The sequence below is a fragment of the Dipodomys ordii genome, unplaced genomic scaffold, assembly GCF_000151885.1.
Source record: "Dipodomys ordii isolate 6190 unplaced genomic scaffold, Dord_2.0 Scaffold36, whole genome shotgun sequence".
NCBI lineage: Eukaryota > Metazoa > Chordata > Mammalia > Rodentia > Heteromyidae > Dipodomys > Dipodomys ordii.
This window is the reverse complement of record NW_012267252.1, coordinates 5,185,165-5,196,402: the sequence shown is the minus strand read 5'-3', so window position 1 is coordinate 5,196,402 and position 11,238 is coordinate 5,185,165. Positions and strand designations below refer to the sequence as shown.

At 42.2% G+C, this 11,238-nt stretch overlaps 1 protein-coding gene across 1 annotated transcript in view; it reads left to right on the top strand.

Annotated features, from left to right (window-relative positions):
- The window catches only part of Fbxw4 (F-box and WD repeat domain containing 4), an 84,957-nt gene that overhangs the window by 16,954 nt on the left and 56,765 nt on the right, over positions 1-11,238 (top strand). Inside the window, exons 2-5 of the mRNA XM_013017639.1 lie at positions 587-682; positions 4,858-5,043; positions 5,457-5,589; positions 9,223-9,317. Coding sequence (XP_012873093.1) covers positions 587-682; positions 4,858-5,043; positions 5,457-5,589; positions 9,223-9,317 — 510 coding nt within the window. The remainder of the gene's footprint in view (positions 1-586; positions 683-4,857; positions 5,044-5,456; positions 5,590-9,222; positions 9,318-11,238) is intronic.

Sequence of the window (11,238 nt, the reverse complement as noted above, 5' to 3'; positions counted from 1 at the left end):
CGCTGTCCCTCAGCTCTTCAGCTCAAGGCTAGCACTCTACCACCTGAGCCATAGCGCCACTTCCGGCTTTTTTCTTTTTGCTTATGTGGTGCTGAGAAATCGAACCCAGGGCCTCGAGCATGCAAGGCAAGCGCTCTACCACTGAGCCACCTTCCCAGCCCAAGAAAATTTTTCTTATACATCTAATGTAGAGAGATAATTTTAGGTATTTCTTCTAGTAGTACTGTAGTGTTAGATTTTATGCTTAGGTTATGATCTATTTTGAATTAGTTGGTGTGAGGTATGGACCAGGGCTTATTTTATTCCATGTAGATACCCAGGCGCTTCGGCACTCTTTGTTCTCCACTAGATTGCTTTGGCATCACTATAGACACTTGTAGTAGTATAAAGAACATGCGTTTCTCATTGGCTTTCTTGGTTGTCCAAGTATGGAGAGAGGAAACTTACTCTTTACTAGTCTCTTAATCTTTTAAATTTATACTTGGTTACATTCTGGATGTTTCTGAGTACTGACTCAGGAAGCCCAGAACTTTTTCACGATGACAATGAGTTCCTGTGACTGAATTCTCCCTTTGTTTGGATATAGAATGACCAGTATCCCAGTGAAGGAACGGGTGAAAGTGTCTCAGAACTGGAAGCTAGGGCGCTGTCAAGAAGGGATTCTGCTGAAGTGGAGATGCAGGCAAGTAGCTTATTTTTTGATTTGATGATTTTTCTCATTGACTGATGCTCTACCAGTTGAGCCATACCTCCAACCTCAAGTAGCTTCTTGATTCTTTCAAAGATTCCTGGGACAGAGATACATAATGGAAAAATGAGAAATTGGATCCTAGGATAATGGAAGCCATCTTGGCTTGGATGATATTGGTGATCTTCCAAACACGACAAAGGGCCCAGCAGAGGGACAACTTGTTTTTTTATTTTAAAAAAGGATTATGAGAAATATACTTTGTTTTAATGACTTTCATGTTTTTATTTTATTTGTTTTGGTGTTATTAGGGTTTGAACACACTTAGGGTCTTGTGCTTGCTAGGCAGATTCTCTACCACTTGAACTATATCCCCAACACAAATTCTATATTTTTATGATTACAAAAAATGATATTGTAAGCTGGGTGTGGGTGGCTCACGCTTGTAATCCCAACTACTCAGGAGGCTGAAACCTGAGGATCGGGGTTCAAAGCCAGCCTGGGCAGGAAAGTCTGTGAAACTCTTATCTCCAATAAACCACCAGAAAACCGGAAGTTGCGCGCTGTAGCTCAAGTGGTAGAGCACTAGCTTTGAGCTGAAGAGCTGAGGGACAGCACTCAGACCCAGAGTTCAAGCCCCAGGACTGACAAAACAACAACAGCAACAATAAAGATAATGAAAAAGGATTTGAAACAAAATTAGAACACTACAAAGAAGAAAATAAAAGCTTACCTGTAATTCTACTAATAGAAAACCTCTCTTAATTTATTTCTTCAAAGGACATAGTCTAAGCCATTATTCCAGTCTATTTGTTTTATGGTTGTTTTTCTTTTTTTTCTTTTCTTTTCTTTTTTTTGGGGGGGGGGTCCAGTTGTGGGGCCTGAATTCTGGGCCTGGGTGCTGTCCCTCAGCTCTTCAGTTCAAGGCTAGCGGTCTACCACTTGAGCCACAGCGCCACTTCCAGCTTTTTTTCTTTTTGCTTATGTGGTGCTAAGGAATTGAACCCAGGGCCTCATGCATGCAAGGCTAGCGCTCTACCACTGAGCCACCTTCACAGCCCCTGTTGTTTTTCTTTAAATGTTCCATTCTAGGAAATTATTTCTTCCTTTTGGTTTCTTTAGACTTGTTTTCTACTTTTTATTTTTTGTGGTGCTGAGGATCAAACTCAGACCCCTTGCACATTCTAGGCAAGTAATCTACCATTAAGCTATTACCTCCAGCCCCATCTTCTTCAAAAGGAAGCCAGGCACTGGTGGCTCATGCCTATAATCCTAGCTACTCAGGAGGCTGAAATCTGAGAATCACAGTTCAAAATCAGCCCTGGCAGAAAAGTCCCATGAGACCCTTGACCTCCAGTTAACTACCAAAAAGTTGAATGTAGAACCACAGCTCTTATTTTGATCCCAAAAGCTCAGGGGTACCCAGGCCCTGAGTTCAAATCCCAGGACAGGAACAAAAAGAAAAAGAAATGCCACAAAATTTAGGTGATGGCTGTGGCACTGCTAATGCTGCAATTTTTTTTCTTCATCAGTGCTAAATTATTTTAGTTAGGAGTGTTATCTAGTTTCTTTTCTTTTCTTTTTTTTTGTTGGTTGTGGGGCTTGAACTCTGGGCTTGGGCACTATCCCTCAGCTCTTCAGCTCAAGGCGAATGCTCTACCACTTGAGCTACAAGGCCACTTCCATGGAGTGTAGTATACACATGTATAGAGCTATAACAATTAAATCCCCCTTGTATAACTTACATAAGCTAATTAAAAATAAATAAATGAATTTGAGCACTCTACCATTTGAGCCACAGTGCCACTTCCAGTTTTCTGGTGGTTAATGGAGATCAGAGTCTCACAGAGTTTCCTGCCCAGGCTGGCTTTGAACAGTGATCCTTAGATCTCAGCCTCCTGAGTAGCTAGGATTACAGATGTGAGCCACTGGTGCCCAGCCTTGATTTTGTTTTAAATGAAGAACTTTATCTTCTACTGCTTGGTTTTTTTTGTGCATTTTTTTTTTGAAACAAGGGCTTGCCATGTTTTTCGTGATCCTCTTTCTGTAGCCTCTCAAGTGTTGAAATTACAGGTGCATACCACCACACCCAGCCACTTGTGCTTTTTAACAGTAGAGTTATTTTTCTATCAAAGTTTGTTTCTGATGTTGTCTTTTTGGGCACTAGGTTCCAGCAGTTTGGCAAATAAACACATAGTTACCAGGTTGCCCCAGGATTCTCCACTGTTCACCTAGCATGAACCTGGTTTCTTGTCCTAGACAAATGGCTGTTTACCAGATGTCTTGAAATACATGTATTCCAACTCCTCTATTTGCTGCCTACTTGAGTGTGCCATACACTCACACAAAGGATGTTGGAGAGGACTGTGCATAATGACTGAGAATGCAAACATCTATATACACTCTACACAGTACATGTAATATATGCACACACTTGTAAAAAATCTCTTGAGCAGACTCAGTTACTACAAAGTCCAAGCAGCATTTAATGGTCCGTCAAGTCAATTTGCAGAACTTTTCCACATTCCCATGACGCTTGGGGAAGAAAAAGCCCAATTTGCTTGGCAATAGGAGATGGTGTCTGTATGTAGGGATGAGTCAGCTTGAGACCTGGTGGCTCCAGGACCCCTAGATAGGGTAGGGTAGGTGGGATGTCTGACTTGGGAAAGGGACTTAGTCCCTACCTGAAAGCTGAGTGGCATTTTCTTACTTTTTAAGGTTTACTTTGTGCCATGGGACTGACTGGCCAATGGCTTTGAACTTTTCTTTCTCCTATAGCCTAGAGAGGGAATCTTTTAACTATTTGTGGATTTCTCTTAGAGCTACTTTGAGAGCTGACTTCTCTGTAGGCCCTGAACTATAGCAGACTGCTATGGAGCTGCTTTTCCATTGCCAAATGTATCTTCCAGTTCAGAGCTGTAGATATCTCTGAAGAATGTAGGTATCTAATCTACACATTAGTATCATTTCCTAAATGGCTTTATTCCTTTCATTTATAAATGGCCTCTTTCATGTCGTAACAGGGGAATGGGGCATCCCCCTGCTCAGTCTTCTCTTTCCTTCATCACCCTTTAACTGATCTTTTGGGAAAAGGGTATATATTGGAGTCTTAGCAACTTGAGATTTACCAGATACGCCGGAGGAGGCAGAATCAAAGAAAGTTACTTCGTTTAACTGGAAGATTTCCTTTTGCTCTTCCCACTTCTCAATCATTAAATTTTGTAAGGTCTGTCTACCCCTGAAAAGTCTAGGGAGCCAGTAATTGAAATATTCAGTATTTTCCAGTGAAAAGGGATATTTAGCTGAGTATGGTGGTGCATGCCTATAATCCCAGGATTAAGGAGAGGTACAAGACCAGAGTTTGAGAAATGCCTGGGCTATTTAGTGAGATCTTGTCAGAGAGAGAGAAAAAAAAAAGGAAAGAAGGAGAAAGAGAAGGTAGGAAAAGAACCCACGGGGAGAGATAGGGAATGAGAAGGAAGACAGAGGGAAAGAGAGAGGGAATAAGAAGGAGAGAGAAAAAGAGAAAGGTTGATTTAGTTGGTTCTGTAGTTTTGACTTTAGAAGTCTAAATATTAGGAACTAGGATGTAGCTCTGGGTTTGATTCTCAAACAAAGCAAAAAAAATTTTTTTAAAAGAAAAGAAACATCCAAAGATTAGGCCACTACAACACTTCATCACTTTGGTTGTCCCAGGGTAGCCAAAGGATAGGAATTCTCCCTCCCCCCCCTCCCCCCCAGCTGTAGGGCTTGAATTCTGGGCCTGAGTGCTGTCCCTGAGCAATTCAGCTTAAGGTGAGCATTCTAACACTTGAGCCACAGCGCCACTTCTGGTTTTCTGGTGGTTAATTGGGTGTAAGAATCTCATGCACGGTCCTGCCCTGGCTGACTTTGAACCACCATCCTTAGATCTCAGTCTCCTGAGTAGCTAGGATTACAGGTGTGAGCTACTGGCGCCTGGCAGGATAGGCAATTTTGAAGACTTAAGATTTAGGTGTAGCCTGTAAACTTTGCAGAACGTCCTTGCTAAGTTGAGGGTTGGCTGGTCTTTTCAAAGCATCAGGTTTTCATGTTGCATCTTTGTTTTTCAGTACTGGTGAGCAAACTCACATCCCAGCCATTTGTGCTGCAACTTGAAGAACCTTACATTTCTTTTTCCATTTCTGTAGTCAGATGCCCTGGATACAACTAGAAGATGATTCTCTGTACATATCCCAGGCTAATTTCATCCTAGCCTACCAGTTCCGCCCAGATGGTGCCAGCTTGAACCGTCGGCCCCTGGGAGTCTTTGCTGGGCATGATGAGGATGTTTGTCATTTTGTGCTGGCCAACTCACATATTATCAGTGCAGGAGGGTAAGTACTGCAGGATTTTCCTTTCATCTCTTCCTTAGTGTTCTTCAGGGACCTGTGTCTGCCTCTGACTTTCTGGTCTCAACTCCAAAATGATGAGGAGACTAGAAAAGGGGATGGTATTTTCTTTTCCATTCAAAGCAGAGAGCTAACAGGGTTAGCTGGGGAAGGAAAAATAGAAAGAACCTATTCACATTAAGCAAAGTTGATACTCTGTAGGAAGAATTTGTCTCCTTTCTCAGCTCTATCCAGCCCCAAGTGTACTGAAGAAGTCAATGTTGCTAGAAACTCAGCACCTTTTGGTACTAACTGCCTAATGCTTAAATTTGGGTGTCACTGGAAAATTGGGCTGCTTTAATAGACTTGTTCTCTGAGAATAATTGCCTCTTGGGGGTGGGCTCCCTTTTCTCCCCTAGAGATGGGAAGATTGGCATTCATAAGACTCATAGTACCTTCACTGTCAAGTACTCGGCTCACGAACAGGAGGTGAACTGTGTGGACTGCAAAGGGGGCATCATTGTGAGTGGCTCCAGGGACAGGACGGCCAAGGTAGGGTGGTCTCCCTCTTCCTTACTGTAATTCCCTCCTGTCTATAGGTTCTTGAGTGGGTAAAGTCTTGAGTCCCAGGTTGGCTGAGAGAATTTGGTGGGGGCAGGAAAGAAATGATACAATAAAGGATTCACTTATGTGCCTCTGGTATGTAGTTTACCATGCTAGGCTGTGTCCCTGCCAGCTGGACTGGAAAGGGATAGATGGTGGCTGGGAAGTTTGCCATTCACTTGAAATGTGGCATGAACTCAAAAACAGAGGGCCTGGCCAGCTTTTCCTCCCTGAGCTGAGTTTCCTTAAGTTTGTGGGTTGAGATCTGACCCCAATATTTTACTTTAAAGTCTCTCTCCTTTTGATTACTCTGTTTAGGAAGGATTTTATTTTTTCCCTCCCTCCTTCCTTCCTTCCTTTCTTCCTTCCGCCCTCCCTCTCTTCTTTTCCTCCTTCTCCACCTCCTCTTCCTCATCTTTGTCTTTGTAGTCCTCCTCCTCCTGCTCTTCCTCCTCCTCCTCATTTATAAGCTACCAACCTGATAATTAAAATGTTTTTTGTTTTTACTGCTCCTCTGAAAAATATGTGGTCAGTAAGCAAAGAAGACAAGGAGAAAAGAATGTTATTTGTTGAGTCACTGCCAAATTGCCTGATATATAGACATCCACCAAGGCACAAAAGAATGAGCCTGATAAACAGTATGACCCTTGCTTTGTGGACTCAGCTCATCTATGTCTGGGCCAAGTAGGCTCCCATTCCTAAAGCAGAGAAGAAATTCTTTCTTCAAACCACAGGGCCTGGTCCTTTGAGGCTGCTGTGGGAACTTTGCTGACAGTTCAGTTGGTAGTGTAGGAAGCCATGTAGTGTCTTGCTTGTATATTTCTCAGCATCTAGAGGTTCCATAGTGCTAACTGGGGCAATATGCTTGTTGGGATCAGCATATAGGCCTCTAAGCCAAACAGGGAGAAAGACCAGGAAAGGGAAGTTGCAGTCTTTCACTATCTTTCCTGACTCTTAATTTACCTGTAGCAATTATTCTTGATTGTGCTAATTTATATAAAAGACACTTAAATTTATATAAAAGGGTTAAATACATTTCCTTCTGTGTTTCTCCCCCGTCCCTTTTTTTTTTTTTGCCTTATATACTTAGCCAGAGAGAATGTACACTATCATGGGAAACCTGAGGGAAGAACCCAGCAAATGTTTTAACCAACATGGAAGCAACTTTCATGTCAACTTGTTTCTTCTTTTTCTTCCTCTGTCATGTACTCATGTTTCTGTTTGGTCACTGTTAATATAGCATTCCTTACAAAGACACTGGCCTTTACCTGCCATACTTCTCAAGAACAAATTTATATAGGAACCTTTTATGCCATTTTTGACCCATCTGTAGGCATTTTCCTGTTGTGGCTTATGATTTTGCCCAGTTCACTCTTTTTTTTTTTTTTTTTTTAAGTAACATCTCATTCTTCTATCCTGTTTCTGTGGAGCAGTAAACTAAGCTTTGTGATTATATAAAGGATATGTACTGCTTATAGTTGAAGAATGACTTCATGTGGGATGTGGGACTTATTTCACACACAAATATTTATTCACCCTATTTAGTGACTAAGGTTTTGTTTTAGGTTTAAGATAGGATCCAAAAAAACAATAAGTACAGCTAGCACAGGTGGCTCAGACATGTAATCTTAGCTAGTCAGTTATAAAATATCCCTAAGCAAAGATAATAAGTAACAACTAGAATTCAAATCTAGATTGGTCAGATTCTAAAGCTCAGTCATGCTTTTTTTTTTTGCAACCACAGGCTTCAGGATATATTTTGCCACTTAGGATTTTTTAGAAATTAGAAAATCTAGAGGTCTTTTACTTCACTTTTTGTGATTTGTTTTATTTTTGCGTTTCCCCTTTTGTTGCTTTTTAAAAAAATTTCTGTATGTTTTGTCTTGTATGTAGCTTTATCTGTTTTAGGGATGGCAAGGGAAGCACAGAAATGGTAGGACAAAGGGTGAACTAATTCGGCAGTAATACTTATTAGACACTATGTTGAAAATGAACTATACAACTTGGGTGGAAGAGGATTTGGGAGAGAAAAACTTGTAATTGACAACATGCTTTTGGAGCCACTCTTGGAGACAAGAAACCTTGTTCCAGGGTTTGTAGAATCTAGGGATCCAGCAGGCCTCTTTGTGTATAGGCCACTAGTGAATTCAGGCCTAGGCTGTCCTATAGGATTTTGTAAACCAGATTCCCTAGCATTACATCTCCTAAAAGCCAAAGCCTGACAGAAAAGAGACAAAACTAGCTCTCTTCCATGCTGGAGTAGTCTAAAAAAGGAAATCAGAAATACTGACAAAAGAGCTATTAATCTCAAAGAATAGGTCTGAATCTTGGCATTCCAAAGAAAATGGTGGTATGTACCTTTGATTTCAGTCCTTCCTCATTTAGGAACTCCTTTTTAAATTATTTTCCTTTCTCAGAAAGAAAAAGTTACTCTGTTAATCACCCCATCCCCCACCCCATCAAATATAAAACTCCAAGCAACACTTTCTCCTTTTATAGGATAGAGATACCATGTGACCCTAAGAAGGCAGGACCACCCCCACTCCATCACTTACCCCTTACATTGAAGGAATGTTTCCTTAAAGTTCTTCCATCTAAGGGCCTGCTTGTGTTTCGTATGTTCCTCTTATAGCACTGTAGGACCTTGAGAGGTCATTGATCCATCTGGCTGCCTCGGGATCCCTCCACAGCTGCTGTTGGGGACAGCCCTGAGCATTGGAGGTTTCCTTTCTGTTTGGTTAGAAGCTTATGTCCCTGTGTGTCATCTGCGGTAGGGTGAGGTGAGGGGAGCCTTGTGCTTAATGGGAGATTTCTAAATGCACTGACTGCCGAGAGGGCTCTGGGAGTGTTGATTAGAGTTAAGCCTAGAGTGGCTGCTAATGTACATTCCTGACTGATAGGGACCAGATAATATGCTCTGAGCAATATTTTTAACCTGTGGAGATATGGAAGCTTAAAAGAGTTAAGCTTTTCTGCTACTTTTGGTGACACTAGGTGCTAAATTCCCTGCTGACATGAGTAGTATTGGGTCCTGGGCATTCTGAACAAACAAACAATAACAATACCACCTTGTTTTTTTGAAGTCTCTCCTTCCTTCTCTCCTCCCCTTTGCAGCTTTCTTTTTACTCTTCTGATTCTCTCCGTACTCTGTACTGTACTTTAATCTTTCTATCTCTCTCTACTTGCCTATAGTAAACTCTTGGTGAATGATAGCAGAAAGGAAGATTCACAAACATGCGGAAGAGAGCTTGCTTAGAGAAGCAAGCCCCATTTTTCCCTCTTCTTAGTCAAATCTCAGCCAAGGAATGTGGAACTTTCGATTTCCTGGTGTGAAATTGGCTAGTAAGTGAGGGCTCTCACATGGGAGTAGAAGAGGGTGCTTAGGACTAGAAACGGGAGTCTCTTTCCCGTTAGGCAAGCTAGAAGCTGGAGAGGCCCTTTTGCTGATACCCTCAGTGTTCTGTGTGTGGGGAAGAAAGGATTCTCCATTTCCTCCCTAGTCATGGTCACCCTACCTAAGAACCTTTCCTTCTTCCTAATCTTAGGCAATGCCAACAAGAATGTCTCCTTTCCTGATTCCAGGTATGGCCATTGGCCTCGGGCCGGCTGGGACAGTGCTTACATACCATTCAGACAGAAGATCGCGTTTGGTCTATTGCTATCAGCCCATTACTAAGGTAAGGGAGGTACTTTTGGTTGTGATTTTTTTCCTACATAATATTGATTTTATTTTATTAAGTCGGATGAGCTAGAAAATCATCAACCTGTATATTTAGGTTGCTTGAGCCATGTTCTTGTGTATTTAAAATTCTCCAGAAACTTGAAGTATTTAGATCTCTATACCCATGGGGTAAGATCAGCTTCTAGAGCTATTTTCCTAAGCACCTAACCTCAGAACTGTTAAGGAAAAAAAACCATATTGGAATGTAACTGAGAACTCAACTGTTGCCACAGCATCCTTTCAGAGCAGATACCCTCTGGGGTTGTTCCAAAGCAGAGGACTGTCAGTGTCCCTAAGAAATGATCAAATGACTAGCTTGCTGCCCTGACTCCCATCTCTGGCTTTGTTCCTCTGGAAAATCTCCTCTTGAATGTCTCCTATAGGTACCAGGCATCAAGAGGCTTAGAGCCTATATCCAATTGGATACTTATCCACAGACCTGTAGAGGAACAGAAACACTGACAATTATAATGGAAGCCAAACTTTTTAAAAAATTATTTATTTTTAAGACAAGATCCCACTGTGTAGTCTAGACTGGCCTGGAACTCACATTTCTCCTGCCTATAAACGCTGGGCATTTGCTACTATGCCTGGCTACAAGTACAACATTTTTTTTTTTGGTCATGGGGCTTGAACTCTGGGCCCGGGCACTGTCCCTTAGCTCTTTAGCTCAACGCTAGCTAGCGTCCAACCACTTGAGCCACAGTACCACTTCCAAGTACAACATTTTTGATGATGGCTTTACCCTGCCCTTTAGTCTGACTACTGTTTCTTTAGCTTTAACTAGAGAGGTAAGAACAAGTATACTCTTGAGCCAATGCAAGGCCTCTTTCCTCCCCAGCAGGCTTTCATGGATACTTTCTCCTATACCTGTACCATCATATGAGTTAGTAAAAAGTTACATGCCAGTGTCTCATGCCTATAATCCTGGCTACTCAGGAGGCTGAGATCTGAGGATCAGTTTGAAGCCAGCCTGGGCAGGAAAGTCTGTGAGGCTCTTACTTCCAGTTATCCACCAGAAAACTAGAAGTGATGCTGTGGCTCAAAGTGGTAGAGCTTTAACCTTCAGAGAAAAAACTTAGGAATAGCTCTCAGGTCCTGATTTCAAGCCGTATAACTGGCCGGAAGAAAGGAAGGAAGAAAGGAAGAAAAGAAAAGAAAAGAAAGTTAGTAGAGGCTTCTCTCACTTTCGGTACCCCCACTTCACTTCCCATCTGAATGGAATGGAGAGAGCTGTAGGGTTGCCACCTTCCAACACTGGGTTAAATCAATCACTTGTTTTATGAGTGAGTTGGTGCCCTCTTTGCTTAGTCCCCTTTTCCTTCCCCTTACTGTGTGGAGCCTGTACCCCTCCTTCTACTCTCTTCCACTATTCCCTTTCAAATTTTTTTCTTCCTAAGAATTAGAGCCGATTAGCCACGTCATTAATTCTTCAATTTGACGGCTGATATAGCAGGACCTGAAACACATTGCTGACCCCAGAGAATGGAGATCCCGTTCCTTAGCATATTGACGATGGGAGAAGTTAATTAAAATTCCACAGAGCAGAGGTGTCGGCTAACCTATAAACCTGTCGCTGTTCAGAACAAATCATTCTAGCAATCCTAGGAAAGAGGAAAGGAAAGACCAACAGGGAGTAGAGAGGCTAAGTGTGTGGGAGCGGAGGGTAGAAACTGGAGCCTTTGAGCTTTGTCTTCTCCTCGAGCTCATTAGCCAGGCTTGGGTGTCATTGGGCTAGCTATGTGTAAGGACTGAAGGGAGGTCCGAAGGGTGTGGGAGGTGACAGGTGTGCTGATGACTTTGTCTTAGTGGTTGCATGTGGACTTACGCTGCTCTTCAGAAGACTGGGAGTGGGATTGGTGATAAAGGGAACTATA